At 30.0% G+C, this 18,498-nt stretch overlaps 1 protein-coding gene and 1 non-coding gene across 2 annotated transcripts; both read left to right on the top strand.

Annotated features, from left to right (window-relative positions):
- Window positions 1-2,800: 2,800 nt before the first annotated feature.
- Window positions 2,801-4,081, top strand: LOC119669272. Its single transcript, XM_038079100.1, has 3 exons — window positions 2,801-3,108; window positions 3,645-3,765; window positions 3,831-4,081. The coding sequence occupies exons 1-3, from the start codon at window positions 2,952-2,954 to the stop codon at window positions 4,024-4,026; spliced, it is 474 nt and encodes a 157-aa protein (XP_037935028.1). The 5' UTR covers window positions 2,801-2,951; the 3' UTR covers window positions 4,027-4,081.
- An 8,809-nt stretch (window positions 4,082-12,890) lies between these two features.
- On the top strand, window positions 12,891-12,963 carry Trnar-acg. The gene has a single exon. It is a non-coding gene; the product is annotated as a tRNA-Arg (tRNA).
- Window positions 12,964-18,498: the final 5,535 nt, after the last annotated feature.

Genomic DNA, 18,498 nt, shown 5'->3' with positions numbered 1-18,498 from the left:
GCTTTAAAACTGTTAATATATTGTCCATGAAACAATGTAATGTCATTACAATATTTTTAAACATTTATTATAAATGCTTACAAAAAATATTCAAACGATCTGATTGTCTATATTGATAAGAAACGTAATATTAAATCTAAATTTTATTATTTCGATAAGAAATAGTGACTTTCAATATTATACAAATATATAAATATTTAATATATTTATATATAGGTATAATGTACTTATAATACCGAAATTGCTGAGATATACAAAAATGTATGCTTATGCATGGTGTGTTTATAAGGCCACGTATACCAAATGTAATAGTACCTACAGTCAGTATTTTTATTTATTTCTTATAATATAACTGATTTTTATATAACATCACATTTTCTTTTAAGTTATTACAATTTTTCTTTTGTAATTAATTGCAACTTTTATTATATCTTAGATATATTTTCTCTTACATTTTTTTTATAATTTGATGTTTCATTTATAACGGTATTGAGATTGTTCTTGTTTTTTGTAGATAGTTTAGTGAAATACTAAAATTCATTTTTTTTACTGTGAACGTCCTCAAATATATACTATGGATGTAATGCTATATAACATATTTGAGTTTCTTATTGTAGAGTTTGTCAGTCGCTACAGTAGACCTCGTGTAATATATAATAATTTGTTTGAGCGGACTAATTAGTCAATTTAAATACAAAATAAAAACTATAATTTATTATTTATATTAAACAAATTATATTTTATTAAAATATTATTCCGATATTTCGACTATCTTTGATATTCAACTTCAGGGAAGCTAACAAAATACACAATTTAAAATTTATAAAATATCATAAAATCTTCCTTAAAAACCATTGTGTGAAAATTTTTTAGATTTGCCTTTTAATTTCATATTTTACTTTCTTCATATAACTTTAGTAATCATAAATTGCTTTATTCTTGGGTTTCTATGAGTACGTTATCGTCTACATATAAGTTTATGCAAATTTTTATGATTACTGAATAGAATTTTATTAAACCCACCTACAACGATTGGCAGTTGACTTAGCACACATAGCGGTTAAAGTCCCGACTGTAGAATTACTCTTGCAGTAAAGGATTTGGATCATCTAAAGTATTTTCCTTGAGAGACATTAATTATTAAGCTTATGGATAAAAGAGTCTCCATCAATTGAATCAAAGTGTGCTTGAAAGTATATATAGAAAACGTATAATTTATCTACTTTTTACTTTTTCAAGCTTCCAAAAATTGGTTAGTCTTTTGCGATTTCTATGTGTCGTATTTCCACTAACCTCGCTAAATTTCACGTTCCTGTGAATGTACGTTCACACTGTATTTTTTAGATGAGTACAGCATTTTAACCAGTTCTCTTCTGCACACGCAAAGAAATCGTATGTTTACACAGCAAATAAAATTGTAATATCATAAATATGTTGAAGTTTTGTTGAACCAGTGCACTCTTTCTTAACTCGATGTATTTTCAAAGCCCCTCTTTACGCCTCTAAGCCAGTCATTATTGTTTATAACTTTATCAGACTAAGCAATAATTGACCTCAGATCTGCATACCTCCCCGATACGCCTGTAATCATTTTGAGATTTGATATCGCGGTGTTGGTAAGTCTGTTAGTTTTCGCAAATAATTTCAGAGCTCTGTCCTTTATGTATTTTTTCATCGGATCAATCTTGAGGTCCCTGAGGATGTCATTTGTTCTAATGTATCATGATACTTTGAAAAGTCTTCTCAGAGCCTGGCTTCGTGCAATTTCTAGCTGACGAATAGTAGTGTTTGAAGCTTTGCTTAACGTTACACATCCATATAAAAGTGACGGAAGAAATATTTGGTTATATATCAGCTTTTTGTTCTTAGCATTGAGATTTTCATTTCTGAATAGCGGTTGGAGGTGATGAAGAATTTTGGCACAGATAATTCATTTCAGTTGAACATGTTTAAGCCATGTGATTCGTTTGTCGTGATACCGATACCGATGTCGTGATACGTGATACCGACATATTTAACGCAATTCTAAAGAGCCTAAATTTTTTCATTATTGATTTTTATTTTCCATTTCTGGAAATACTCCAGAATAAGGTTTTATCTGAGTATAGCATACAAGTATCGTCATTATAATTTTACATATTTTTATAATTTGAAAACTTTTAAGGAAACTATATGACTATATAAACTATATAAATGAAGTAATATAATTTATTACCATTAAATTTTTAGAATTTATATCAAGTTGGTGTGACAATAATTATACTGAAAAACATAGTCAAAAAACATAAGTAGTTATATTTAGTTAAAAATCTTGTTAAACTTGTATTGATTTATTCAATTTTCACATTTTTATCGCTGTGTATTTTCGTTATATACAAATAATGCACACCCAAAAACATACGATTTCACAAATGTGCATTTAATGCATTTTATATTCATGCTCATGATTCTCACATGATTCTCATCGCTCAGTAGAGAATTAATGTCAACACAAACAAATTGAAACAATTCCTTTGTTTACTAATAGTTTTATAAAATTTGTTAAATTATAAATATCTGCGTCTATTTATTTTTTATATTTAAAGCATATATACAATATATTTACAATAATATATCAATATATCTATTTCCCATGAACTAGAGGTAATACCTAATTTTGTAAGTCAAATAAACTTTATAAGCGAAATTAGATGTTTGTACGTTATATATTTATATACATATATATTTTTACTTATAAAGCAGAAAAAATATTCGCAATTCCCACTTCAACAAACCAGCTAGACCTATTAGGTATAATCTCATTTTCACATATTTTTAACAACAAGGGAACAATTTTGCTGAGAACTTAGCAGGCAAAGAAACTTAAAGTATTAGTGTACTAGTTTATTTCAAATAAAGCGGACGTTTCCATTTTTTTCTATTTACGATAAAAACAACATTTACCGACAAATATGGTATTTGGAACTACTAAGCGTGATAAATTTTTTTTCATTTGTGGATTCTTTCTTGCATCGTATATCTTCTTTAAAGGGATGCAAAGAACGGAAATTATGATTGAAAAGAATCTAAAACCAAATGAATACTTAGTCTTAGCAGATGTTCTTACAGGTAACAAAATAAGTATGTAATTATTAATTGATGAGATCACTGTTGTATATATCTCTCACTACGTTTTACAAAGTATATTAGATAGGTGCAAAATAAAAATCAAAATAATTGATTGAATACTTTATAATAGATAAAAATAGTGTTTTGACTGAAATCTTCTAGTTGAAAAATAAATATAGAATTTATTTATACATTTGAATTTAGTATATAAAAATTTATTGAACTAACAAAATAAAAGCAAAGTATTGCATTTTTGTGATGATTTCTTTCAATGTAAATTACAAAAAAAAATACAAAAAATATGTAAAAATTCTTTTACATATTGTATTTATAAACAATAAATGTACAAAAATAAATAAAAAAATTTTTTTTTTAATAAAAATGATCAAAATGATGAATGATGATCCATCACAGATCCAAAATAATGCCATTTTACACGTATAATGTATTTATTTAATTTTAAAGACTGCGTTTTTATACCTAGTCCGCTTTGTACTTTTTAGATTAATACATATGATCCAATTCATATTTTTCAGACTTTCCAGATAAGTGCTTTGCAGCGACCCACTGCAAATTGTTTGAAATTGGAGAAACTTGGAACTTAAAGACAACTTGCGGTCGTTCAACATGCCTTCGGGATGAATTTAACAAGAACAGGCAAATATTTTTTTATCAATTGTTCAGGCATTTTATTTCAAATACTTAAAAAATTATATGAATAGGCTCTTCGAAAAAGTGGAAACCTGTGAATTTTTGCCACCGATTAAAGAAAAATGTACGTCAGATAATAACAGAAGCAATATAGTTGCACCATATCCAAATTGTTGTCCTCAATATGTTTGCGAAGAACAATCGGAACAGGAAGCTACAAATGAGAGAAATGAAGAAGTGGAAGAAATAGAAAGGAACGAACTTTAAAGAACATAAAATTTATAAAAATTGTGATTAAAATGTGTATTTAGAAAAATATACAATTGTAAATATAGTAATACAATATTATGTATTTTACATTAACGTGGACGTATCAATTTTTAAAAAAAGTTTGTTAATAAATATAAAATGCGCATTAATGTTAATTACTAATTGAAAGAAGGACATGTCAATCTAATATATAATATATACATAATATAATTGAAGTAACTTTTCAATTATAGGAAATTTAAAAAACTTGTTCTTAGTTATGTTTGAATAATGCAAGTACTTATTTACCCTTTCAGAGGATAGAACATATTTCAGAAGGGCTTATTCATTAATTTAGGCACCTACTATTTTTGCAATTCTTAATAGAATAGAATAATCTTTACTATTCTTTGGTCGTAAGAAATTACAGTTATCATTATGGTGCAGTTATCGTCAGCTAACTACACTTGATCTAAATACCGAAGTCCGCTTGAAAACTGAATCTGATATAGCTGAAGCAGTAGAACATTTGAACTTATGTTTCGAAATGATAATCTGGAAATCAATTCTACTGTTTCTTAGTAGTGTTAAGCAAGAATATCCTTTTAAGATTACCATTGGCAGAGGACGAGATTCCCTAAGGGTTAAAACTTGCTTAAACAAATGATGTAAACTGGTTTAAGGCCTTCTAATAAAGTGCAACAATAGTTGCACGTTCCTCTATCTGCAAATCCTAAGTGCTTCAAGTGATACAAGTTACTCCTTCAAGAAAGCCATAAAAAAGATCAACAGACCGATCGCTTATCAACCACTTATACGCAAAACCGACAACTCATGGGCAAGAAGCGACGTCGATAAAGCAGACACATTTGCGTTACATTTAGAACAGGTCTTTAAACCAAACGATAATCAAAATATACCAGATATCATGAAACAAATAATAAATTTTCTACAAAAGATATTCTATTACGGCAGTTAGAAACATAATAGCGAAGGTAAAAGTAAAAAAAGTTACATAACACGATTTGATCGCAGGGATGGCCCTGCAGCAGTTACCACCAAAAGGATTTGTATTTCTTAGCCATTTATTTAACGTTGTGTTAATAAAAGAGTTTATTCCGCCGCAGTGAAAGATAGCGCAAATCTTCATAACACCGAAACCAGAGAAAAGCTCAAAAGACTTTAAATCATATTGACCAAAAGGTTTACTTTCGATCTTGTTGAAAGTTATGGAAATCTTGTTTTTAAGCGCCTTCACAGTAATTATTCAACAAAATAGATTCATCCCTGACCAGTTATCGCCAAAAACATAGAACAAATTCATAGACTATTCAGACATATTCATAGCGTCATAGATGATAAGAAATATTATACTGCGCCACCTATACATATTTCACAAGCATTTGATAGAGTATGACATAAGAATCTACTCCTTCATATAATATGTTTTAAATCATACCTCTCGAAAGAAATAATATATTCGACAATCAGTGCAGAAACATCTCGTATTATAAGGAATTACGCTTACTGTATATATATGCACCCAAAACCTCTGGTTGCACACCTAATGTCCTCCTCAAACGCTTTTACAAGACTGAGAAGAAAAAGAAGAAGAGAAAAAAACATCGAGAGACGTTTTAAGTATATATTGATATGTTACTGGGCATAGTCCATTAGTGGCTTTACTTTTTCAGTTCTTGATAATTATTATTACGATTTATTTAGGTCGTGTGCGAGTTAGGCTAAGTTGCGTTCTAAATGAGGGAAATTCTAAGTTGTGTCGATAATGTATTGATGTGTCGATACGTGTTGATAAATGGCAAAATGTGTGCAGTGCAAAAAATCCCAAAAAATCTCCCATTTGGTTTAGCATCAACTTAGCCTAACTCGCACACGTCCTTAATAAATATTACTTACTGTCATTCATACCTGACTTATTATAATAACATAAGTGGATTCAAAAAAAAGCTTCATGTAGAAACAATTTGCCATAAAAAAGCATAGTAGATACTAGATGTGATCAAAGTCGATCAAAGATAACATCGCGTTGATTATTCTTAGCGCTATTTTTACGCGACAAATAGAATTTTTTCATCCGGTACGAGACAATAGATGATATAGGGATCATTCAGAACCCTTCAGACCAAATGCAGCAGTTTGATGAACAAACAGCAATCGGTAGAAATCACCCAAAGCACGGCATATTATCCACAAACAAAAACGGAAACTGAATAATATGATATTGTAAAAGTAGGGAACGTATCATTGGGTGCCAAGTCGGGACTGTAAGTAGTTGACCCATCAATTATATGTTTTACATTCTCAAAAACTCTTTTGTTTGAGCGGTCGTGTTAGAGGATGATCATTTTTCGATAATTGGTTTTCCTTATTTCTCCTTAGACATACTGCAAACAAATGGTTGTGTACCATTCAGGATTGACCGTGCTTCATTGTTCAAGTGATATAGTTGAGACATGACTGGTTTTTCTGAAAATACTTCTGATCATTTGCTTGGATTTGCTCCGTCCATGGACAAGTTTTGTCAGATTCTGCTCACTTTGGAAGACTCAAACAAGAGATTGCGGATTTGTTTTAATCTATCACTTGTCACCTTGTAACGATGTCGTGGACGTGTTTTGAGCTACCTCAGCGGTATTTTTTCGGCATTTTCTTGCCCCAACCAACACATTCTATTTTTAGAACAATTGTCAAATTATGTGAAATTTAATGGGAACAAAGCTTTCTATGTAAAATTCAATGTACACTCAGAAAAATAATTGGGTTGATTTAACTTGATTTTAACTAAATCTTAGGTTAAAATATTCTTACTCGATGCATCATGCTGGTTCAACCATAACACGTGTTAGTTTTAATACGGATATCTTCTTTACCACATGAGCTAAAATTTCTCTAACAAAATGATTAGGTCAATTTAAGTAGTATGTGGTTAGAGCATGTTTTTATGATGGTTTGTGCTAGAAAAGGTCAAACTTTCGAATTGAAATGTTCTCATTCAGTTGACAATGCTTGGTGTTGGCTACGCGAAAGACTTAAAATATTCAATATATCTTATTCAACAAATAAATGGAACTCATTTTTACTTCACGCTATCTGTTGTGTATATTGTTTTTAATATAATCTAATATATTGATTCATTCTTAAAACACATCATTGTTAGTTAAGAAAACCTTTTTATAAAATTAATTGAAGAATAAAAATTTGTTTATAAGTAAAATTTAAGAATAACACAGAAATAAACTCAAAGAAATATACTCTGTTATTAAAAAAGTACAATAAAAAAGAAATAACCAAATAATTAATAAATAGCCAAGGAAGAAATAAATATTATAATGAAGCCTAAAAATATGCAGGGAAAGTAAATAAAACACCTCAGCCGTTGCCTACCAACAGGCGCAAAACAATGAACAAAGTTAAAATTTCGTAAGCAATTCATTTATGAAAATCGCACTTTCAAGATAAAAATTCTGTAGAAAATAAAGCAAAATACAAAACATCGTTGCTAGTTGGCAAATTTCAAAGACGCATCTACAGACAACAATATTTTCAGTGTCTGCTCCATTGTAAGTATATTGCACGAGTATCTCGGTAAGTATGTACACATGACTCATACTCGAAGGACAAAATTTATTTATAAACTGTTCATTCCTCACCTGCATTATTCTGAAGTTACCCATTTATTTTATGGTTTGTTTTTCTGTGCCTTTTAGCAAATTTTTGGCACCAACGCAATTGAGCGGGTGTCGTTGAGCACTTTATGCACTGAACATAATAATAATAAAGTTTTAGATTTCCACTTCTGCTTACTGAATTTATTATGGAAAGCTCGCATAGAATCTTTTAGGTCTATGGAACTTATTCTTTTTCCCTCTACTGCATGGCTTGTAGAGACGGGCGGCTATTGTATTTGGTATTATGAACGTGCAAGCGGTTTGTTGTCCTTTGAAAGAAAGTTTGCAGTTGTAGTTGCAGTGTAAGTTATTGTTATTATTTTTGTATTTCTTTTTATTTTTGTTATTATTTTTATCTTTTGCAACCTCTTTTTGTTTTCCGTGTTCATCTGCTACTGATATAGTTGAGCATTTGTGTTTGTTGCAACTTCAAAATGAAATAAATATATTCAGCTCAAAACATTTAAGCTCGATCCAGATATTTAATTATTCACTTATTTCGCAGTTATAATCATTTCCATAGTTGGATCTTCTTTAACTTCCTTGGGCAGTCACAATTGTGACACGGCAAATCCAAAATATGAAGTAGAGTGAGGTTGCGTAGTACTTGATCGTATCTCTTTAAAGAAGATATCGCTCTTCCATGAACTTCATCTTATCTAAAGCTCATTCTGCACATTTAGGATATGGATCTCATACAGCTGGTCATACAAGAAGATAAACACGATTACCGCAATTGGCAGCGAAGATCGCGGATAGCTTGTTTGTGTTAAACTAGGCTCATCGCTCATTTTCATCGATCATGTTTCTGTGATATTATTTACTATAAAATAGATACAATAAGTGACTTAGAGAAGACTATTTTTGTACATCTAGAGAACTTGTTTTTCATTTGTCTTGCAAACCTATAGTTGTAAATGTAGAGAGGAATGATTCTTCACTACATACCATACATTCAGAAATGTAATTTGATTAATTTAACTTGATTTTAAGTAAATCTCAGTTTAAAATATTCTTACTCGATGCATCATGTAGGTTCAAGCATAAAACATGTTGGTTTTCATATCTTCTTTACCACATCAGCTAAAATTACTCTAACAAAATGATGCGGTCAATTTAACTAATATGTAATTAGAGCATATTCTAAAATATGCTTTAAAATTCTGAAAGAGTGTGTTTGGCGATAAAAGTTGTTTTGATTTGTTTTTATTAACCTAAAGAATTTGCCTCTTTAGGTTAATAAAAACAAATCAAAACAACTTTTATCGCCAAACACACTCTTTCAGAATTTGTACACATCCCTTGACATCGATATATGCCAAAAGCACAATACAATACGGTCAAAGACTATATTGTTGCTGCGCCTACATTCTCATAGTGTTAAAAGCTGAAATGGAGTGGTTTCATAATTGAGTCGAAAATGGGGGTAGTATCAAAATTCATCTCGAAACATGTATAGATTTTCAGGAATATCAAAATTAGACATAAAGGTATGAGCACATTGAAAATTCCTTGTTATGATACTAACACCGATATTAAAACAAAAAAATGTTGTTTACCAAGCAATTTTATTAGCAGTAGAGTTTATAATAATCTTTAATAGACATTCCAATAACAATTGGAATCAGATACATAGCTGTTTTATTAGACCTTTTCAGTCAAGGTTTCTAACATAGTTCTTCAAATTTATAATCGTTTTCCTTATAAAAATAAGGTTTGTAATAAATGTACAATTATTCTTAAGAAAGTTTTTCAAAGACTCCTTGATTTGGTAGGAATTTAAGGATCGGTTCTAATGACAAATTTACTGAAATTTCAGTTTTTCATAGTTTAAAATAACTGATTGATTGTTAAATTGTAAAAATTATATAGTATGTATATCGCATAAGAAGATTAAGAAGTAAACATCTAAGCATCACTTTACTGCATCTCATCTAAGATTTGAGATTATCTAGACCGTCTGTCACTACACAAACTCCATAATATCAACATATACAAACGAAATGGCATTTTACGGTGCGTTAGTTTGAAAAATTATTATCATTGAAAATTTTCTTTGGTATTTTGAGTGCACTTGGCTAACGCAGTCCTATTATCCTGCCGTAAAGGACCTTACATTGGTATTCTTCCAAAAGTTTCGTAGATACTAAATTTACTTAATTTCTATTTTTTTTAATTGTATTTCTGCTATTGTCCATGAATTTGGAAGTTCGCAAAAATATATTCACAAACTAATTTTCTTCAGAAGTTGAATTGCCTCTCCAGCGTCTTTTGTTTTATTTGAATTGTTTGTTCTGTTACAAAGTATTTCTTATTTTTATTCACGGCACCGTTTTCTATTTATTTTCTTGTATAATTTTTCTACTTTATTGTAGTTGCTGTAGCTTTTTTAATATTAAAAATGTTTTTTAATAGAAATTCTGTTGCACCGCAGCTGTGCAAATGCACGAGGCATAAAAGAAATTAATTAATTTTTCATATCATTTCACAAAATTAATTTGAAAAATTCCGTTAGCAAAATTTTTGATTCAATGTCTCTAAGTGAAGTTCATACTACTACTAGGACTATGAGATTAAAGCATATATAGTCCTTTGGATTATACGCTAACAGAATTTTGCTAAAATGGAAGGGAATGTTTTGTCTGCTATAATAATTTTGAATACATCGAAAATATTCTAATAAATTTGTTGCCAAAAAAGTTCAACATTTAATTATTCATAAACATCAATATATATATATATATATACACTCAGAAAATTAATTGTTTCATTTAATAAGATTTGGACTCAATAATAGGTTGGTTTTCATATCTTGTTTACCACATAATCAGGTCAATGTAAATAGTATATGGTTAGAGCACATTTTTCTGAGTATAAATATGTAATAAGTAATATATCATTAATGTATTATTCTTTCTGATACTCATGAATCATTAAATATTATTATAAAATTATAAACATCTACCGTTTTCATCTCAAGTTCATGTAACAAGCAGTCTCAACGTTGCAGCCTCTTACATACCACACTGCATTATCTCAGACCCCATAACACTATACTTCACTTGGTTGGTAGTAATATAAGTTGTACTACACTAAGCTCATAACTATTTGTCATATATTTAGTTCGGTTGTAAATTAATAGATTGAAATTAGTTCGATAACTTTTTAATTCTCTCCATCATAGATTATTATTTTTATTACAATATAATTATATCTTTTCTATTGGATGTGCTTGTTCTATTTGAGTTTTTCACTATCAGTAGTAAATCTAGATATGAACTATATATGTGTACCCGTAAGTATGTACTGCTTCCATATTTTACTTCAACTGTAATGCTTTATCTCTATGATATCATTCATTTTAACTCCTCATTCCTCACTCCACATTCCATTTTAGAGGAGATTTTAAAAGCATTTTTAAAATCCGAATTATTAACTTGATAACTATTTACAATATTTAGTATTAGGATTCAGTATTTGTATTTAGTATTTACTTAGTATTTAATAGACTCGTACATTAGCTATTCGTGATACTAGTCCAATGATGGACCATTGTATAATTACTGAGGGATTTTACTTACTTCAGCTGAATCAAAAAAATTGCTAATCTTTGTCGGATCGATGTTTGATTACTTCGAATCGTAAATATATTCTTCGTATCAAATTCTACTCCTATAAGAGTTGGACATTCTCCAAATGATATGTAAAAATGTTTCTATTTCTTCAATATATAGTGTGCATTCATCGTTTTTTGAAAGTCAAATCCACACTTTATATATATTTAGAAAACACTGACCAGTTATCACTCCAATTATTATTTTCAAATTCGATCTGTTCAGGTTAAAGAAAAATTTGCTCTTCTTATATGAATAATTCGGGAAGAAGAGTTTGGAAACCAGCGGAAACCAAACTCTTCTTCTAAATTCCAGTTATACCACTGTGGTTATTAACAAAGTCTAATTTGATCAGATTTATGAAGTCATTTTACTGATTCATAGAATTAACTACGGGTCATATAATTGCCTTGAGGCAGATTTCTTAGCCAATGTATTAAATCTTTTACCATCAAAAGATGGCACTACTTGGTATTCAGTGTAAGATCACTTAATTTTTAGCTGTCAGATTTTTCAAGTCATTTATTGTCTCTCAAATCAGCGCGAAATTTGTAGAAATTGAGCGTCAACCTTGAATAAGTGATTGATATAAAGATTATCCTTTTGCGTTTTCTGATAGTAGATATCTACCATAGATACCAATGTCTTTGTACGTATATTGAAGGAAACTCAATTTTCGGAGTTGTAGATCCTTGAACCCGTTTCCTGTTAAGTTTTGGAGTTGTTATAATATATGTATTATAAAATACATATGTATATACTACATATATGTATGCGAATATCATTGGTGACGATTTTCATTCTTTTAATATATTTGTTACATGACTCTTATTATATTCTTGAATATGTCGATACAAGTAAATATTTAATACCTTTCCACCGATACCAAATACTTAGTATTCGATAATTTTTTTCGATTTCCTTGGTCTATTTATGAATTACTTAATTTTATTGGCAAAGTTAGCCTAACAAAGCTCTACAGAACTGTGAAATAAAAACTAGCTTTAGTACATTTCCAATTTGATTTCACAAGCCTTGCTTTATGGTATGTGTGTTCAATAAATTAACTATCAATAACAGAGCGGAAGTGAAGTTACGATACAGTTCACTATTTGTACTTGTATATGTTAACCTTCACTACCATCAAGATCACTTCAGCCGCTCTTAATTTTTACAGAAAATTATTTATCAATTTTCTACATAGATAGATTTCTTATTCTAAAGAAGTAAAGAATGTATACAATTATTATCCAGAATTCATTATTTTTATTAGTATCATATTATTGATGTTTCTCAATGTGTCTTTCAATTGTTACAAAAGCTATTATTAAAACTATTTCTACAATAAATTACAATTGTTTACTTAGTAACTAATTATTGTCACCAAAATAAACAAATCTAGATTACAACATCTTCTATAGCAATCGTTATTATAACATATATGTAAACTCAATCGGTTGCTATTCGGTTTTATTCGGTTAAGTTCGTAGCTTTGTATGTTTTTGTGTACCTCCGTATTGTTGTAATTTCACAACCAAAAATCAACTTTTATAAAACTTCAAACCAACGACTGTCAAGAGGCCCTGTGGCGCAACGGATAACGCGTCTGACTACGGATCAGAAGATTCCAGGTTCGAATCCTGGCAGGGTCGAGGAAGTTTTTTTTATTTTTATATATGTAAATTATTATATAAAGCATTTCATTATTTAATTAATTTTTTAACATTTAGAATGTTTATTTATGATAAAAATATTGCAATAAAAAATATTCTTGAATTTTGGTTAACAGAGAGAAACAGATAGAGAAGGAAAAACAGAGAGAGAGAGAGAGCACGGTGTTAAAAATAGGTATATAGCAAATATAGAAAAGGAGTATCGCCACTTATTATGATTTTAAGTTTTTTGAAAAAACGAAATTATGATTGTGAAATTAAATTGTTGTTTTAAACTTATTTATTTCGTTAAATTTAAAATATATAATTTCCATTTTAATGGACACTATGACTAAATGGATACTATGAAATGCTGTATCAATTTCTTTAAATGCATAATAACTACAAATAATGAATAATAATGAATCCTGATGGTATGTATAGATGTTGAACGCCAACCCCAAAATCGACAAGAATATAAAATATTTAGGTAGATGCTTTTTCTAAGTCAAAATGCATCTTATTATTATTTCTTATTATCTTTCATATTTAATATCTTATTATTTTTGTTATTATTCTTAAACTTTTTAAATATTAACACAATATCAATTGTGTACAGTTTAATAAGCCAACTAGAAATTGCACAAAGTCAGGCTCTGAAAAGACTTCTCAAGGTACCATGGTACATTAGAACAAATGACATCCTCAGGGATCTCAAGATTGATCCGATGAAAAAAATACATAAATGATAGAGCCCTGAAATTATTTACGAAAACTAACAGGCTTACCAACACAGCATTATCAAATCTCAGAATGGTTACAGGTTACAGGAAATTTATGCAGATCTGAGCTTAATTATAGCTTAGTCTGATGAAGTGATAAGCAATAATCCAGTCAAGACGTAGAGATTGGTATAAAGAAACTTCTTAGTTACGAAAGAGTAAAAGTACTCAAATGCACTGACTCAACTAACTTCAACATAATATTTGTATGCATTCTTTGATATATAGTGCATTATATATTTTGCTAAATATAGGTTGTTTGTTTAATGAATCCTGAATATACGTCGTGACTGAGAACATTTTTGGTTCTAAATCTTAGAACTAAATATAAATAGGGAATTGCATGCATTTTTTATAAAATTTTAATATTAATTAAAAATATTTAAGTGTTTGTAAAGTTTATATATAATAAATATTGTGTATTCGAAGTCAGCTCCATAAATTTTCTGTAAAATGCTATTGGAAGCTTAAATAATTCAGTACATAGCAGAGAAAAAGAATTTTTGAAAAAACAATATTTCTTTTCATTATCTAGATTCCAAACTAAATTGGAGAAGGAATATTGAGGAGAGAACTAGAAAAGGACTAGCTGCATACTATTTCTGCAAAAAGAGTTTTGGGAAGCGATGGGGATTGTCACCGTATGTAATATACGGAATGTACACGACGATCATCGGGTCTATCATTACCTATGGGTCTCTCGTCTGGTGGCAGGAGTAGGACAAAAAATGCAATCTAGCCCGAATCGGAAAAACACAAAGATTGGCTTGCTTAGGTATCACCGGAGCAATCAATAGTACGCCTCAAGAGGGTCTAAATGTTATATTACATCTCGTACCACTATGGGTGTTTATGCAAGGCTGTGCTGCCAAAAGTGTTCTTAGGCTTCGGGAGTCTAAGATGTGGAAACCAGCTAACTACGGACACCGTACAATTTTGAAGAAGATTAGAAGGAGGGGTCATGACTCAGTCAACGCGGACCTGGACTCTGCTATAGACTATATGACACCAATACTAGATTTCAATACCAGAATTCCCAGTCTTTCTCCAACCAGAGATAGCTGGGAGCTTGGATGTGCAAAAAGTAACTCTGCAGTTACCATATACACAGATGGCTCAAAGATGGAGGGTGGGACGGAAGCAGGTATCTTCTGGAAAGATATGCAGATAAGGCAGTCCAACCAAAACAGTTAAATCCAAGACTGTATTAAAATGTCGTACCTCACTGATGAGCATCAAACATCTCAAGGTCTCTCTTTGCTGGGTTCCTGGACATAGCAATATTGAAGGGAATGAACTAGCAGATGAGATGACCAGAAGAGGTTCTGAACTGCTTACAGGAGAGGCCGACCTCACAATACATACACCAATATGTGAACTGTTTAGGATGATAGAGGAAATCACCAACACGGTGACAAACAATTTATGGACTAACCATGAAGACTGTGAGGTTACTAAAACCTTATGTCCTAGGTTGGACAAAAATAAATCGGAAAGCCTTTTAAGCTTCGGCAAATCTGCAGTTCGTGTGCTTACTGGAGTACAAACAGGGCACTGTGCCATTGCACCTATGCTCCAACAGTGGCGAATTCCAACAAGCGGATTATGCAGGAGTTGCCAAGATGAAGAGGAGGTAGCATCTATCAACCACTTCCTTTGTCGCTGTCCAGGACTTTAGACAAAGCGACTTCAATGTCTCGGGGATCGCTTTTTTACTGACTTGGAAAAGATAACGAAAGCAAACTTATCGGATCTCCTCAACTTGATCTGGAAAACCAAATGGTTTAACAAGGTTATTTTTGAGCGCATCACAATGGGCAATATATGCCTCCGAGTGGAAGTGCTGACAACAGTCAGCACCTAATCTAACCTTCACTATCCAGTTATAAATAAAAGATATCAAAATTTGTCTTCATTAGTCGTTATTCGTAACAGTCAGTATTAATTATTGGATGGTTTCTCTTTTGGTTTTCAAAAACTTTATGTGATCCCTCACTTATTACACAGAATACGCTGCATACAGAATACCTTCTTGAAAATCTCTCAATGTATGCCATTTTTGATTAACTTTTTCGTTACGTTATCAATAAGTAAGTAATTTTTTGAAGTACGAAGATTTAAAGCAAAAGATTTTTCCAAAGACCACGATGATGTATACTTAGCGATGTTGGATATTTCTTTAGCTCAAAAAACCTCATAGTTGAATTTTTTTTTTTGGATTTTATATTTTTCTTTACCCTTTTTTATTTGGAATAGATATGTTGTCATACACACCTCATCATTCTGTTAGAAAAAGTTTAGCTCATGTGGTAAAGAAGTTATAAAAACCAATATGTGGTATGGTTGAACCAAGATGATACGTCGAGTAAGAATATTCTGACACTGCCTACAGTGTTTTCGTAGATAAACAATGAAGGCAAATGCGTAAAAAAAATAAATACATTAATAATAGTTTAAAAACCTGATTTTTTTCATTGAAATTAACAATTATTTCATTGGATACAACAATAACAATACAAAAAGATACTCAAAGCCAACATTTTGCTTCAACATACTTGACTTTTTATTTAAAATTTCAAGTCTTATAAGATGGAGAAATGAACCGTTAAATATTCACTTTGGGAATTATCCATGCATTCTGTTCTTACAGTATGAAATTTAAATGAGCAACTTTTGAAGGCATATTTACGAGAATATAACGAAATTAATATTTCATATAAATTTTATTACTGTTAATACTATAAACAATTGTTTTTAATCAATGAAAATCCATAAAAAACGTTTTCAGGAGTTTATAGGTAAAACCGTGCCATTACATTTCAGAATATATTTTAAGTGTAATCCTGCGACCACCACAAGCATAACAAAAATTCATATTTCATTTTATGTATTCAGTAAAAATTTGGATAATTTCTTTTATTTAACCATTTTACAAAGTAAAATTGATAATAAAAAAAGAAGTTGACAATAATACCTTCACCAATTATTCAGAACTTTGCTTCACAGGCACATGACATGAGGAATTACTTGCATGGACTTAAGCGAATGTATCTGTGCGTAACATTATTGATACGTGTTGCGCATCCTTGCAAATTTTCATTTTAATGCAATTGCTTTATTTATTATTTTGATCCCATAGGGAAATATGCTAAATATTTATGAGGAACTCATTGCTATGCCAATGCATATTTCAATAAACGAAATTTCAATTTGAAGCTCAAACACAGCGAAAAATACACTGGCAGGGCAAATGTAGGCAGATGCTGGATGATACTTGCTAGGAGCAATTATTTCGGAAAGAAAAATTTTATTAATTATTGGGCTTCATCTGAAAGAGATATAAGATATATTCATTTTAACAGAAAAAAATTTTTGATTTATGAAGACTTTATGGTACTTTTAATTAAAGTTTTGAATAGGTAGAATAAAATTTTCAGAGATTTTTTTTTAACAAATGTACCTTCTAAAATGTATATAAACTACCAGTGAATACGAGTATATATGAATAGTAATTCTCTCTATTATGAAAATATCTTTGGTAATATTAACGAATTTTTAGATATTTTTTCAAGTTTTTATATTCTATACAAAATATGTTAGAAATTTCTGTTTTCGATAACCGTCAGAAACAACAATTCAAATAATTATTAAAATATGCATGAAGGATATATGCAAAATTATTGCTGGGGCATATATGAGCATTTGGGAAAAATAAGGAGAAATAAAATGAAATTATATTTTCGGTGAATTGAAAAAGATAGAAAAAGCAAGAACGCGATATTACAAAATTCAAAAATAAGAACGAATGAAATACTTCAACACATGTCAGTGGAAGTGTCAGTTGAATTATTTAAAAACTCAGTAACTCAGTAACTCGGTAACTCAGCAATCAACAGTTGTAAAGAGAATAAAGTGAAAATGACGATTGTATCCATACAACTGTTTGGGGATTACGGTGACCCCCAGACACAAAAATTTAACATTTAACACAAAAAACGGGGTTGATCGGGATATGTGCATGCAAAGGTAGGTGCACAAGTTCAATGCAGGAGCTTAAGTTTAGCAAAGGTGGCATCAGCGGTGATGAATGTTGATGAAGGCAGTGGATGGATGACGAGCAAGTGGTTTGGTTTTCATTGGTATAACTGTGGCCGTATATGTACGTTTCTGGTAACATATTTATGTAAATTTCATAAATAACTTTTTACGAGTGTTTATGCATAAAATAAGATATACAAACAGACAGTTGCCATAAAATGCACCGCACAAATCCTATGAGAATTTTTAACAAAATCAAATTATTTATGAATTTCACAAGTAAACAACATAAAAAGAGAAGATATAGAAAAAAAATTATAACTTTATCAGGAAACGAATCTGTGTTGTTTCTCTATTTAAGTTGTTGTAAAATCATTTTTTTAGAATTCGTTAACTTTTGTTTTTTTCTTGTTTTTTTTCTTATTTGGTGACATATTTCCATAACTAAATGAATATGGAGTGATTTTAGAACTGTTTGTGAGATTTACATACATTTTTGATAAAATATTGCAGAAACTAAGTTGTCACAGTTGTGCACTGTCATATGGAAAAGTCCCATTGGAATTAATTTCATTTAATATAAAATTAATTTTACGACATGTATAATTAAATTTTACACTCATTTAGATTTATAATTTCAAATCAGCTTTATTCTATTTTTAAATTTAAAATAATGTTCATGACTTTTACAAAAATAAGAATACTACAACATGTA

The sequence above is a fragment of the Teleopsis dalmanni genome, chromosome 1 (genome assembly GCF_002237135.1).
Source record: "Teleopsis dalmanni isolate 2A chromosome 1, ASM223713v2, whole genome shotgun sequence".
Lineage (NCBI taxonomy): Eukaryota > Metazoa > Arthropoda > Insecta > Diptera > Diopsidae > Teleopsis > Teleopsis dalmanni.
The sequence above is the reverse complement of the archived record's forward strand: the minus strand, read 5'-3'. Positions and strand labels throughout refer to the sequence as shown.

Excerpts from the sequence above, each read along its gene's own strand:
- LOC119669272 (XM_038079100.1), top strand. The coding sequence starts at position 2,952 with ATGGTATTTGGAACTACTAAGCGTGATAAATTTTTTTTCATTTGTGGA. Across the intron at positions 3,109-3,644 it reads CTTAGCAGATGTTCTTACAG|ACTTTCCAGATAAGTGCTTT; the intron begins GTAACAAAATAA and ends CATATTTTTCAG. Across the intron at positions 3,766-3,830 it reads GATGAATTTAACAAGAACAG|GCTCTTCGAAAAAGTGGAAA; the intron begins GCAAATATTTTT and ends TTATATGAATAG.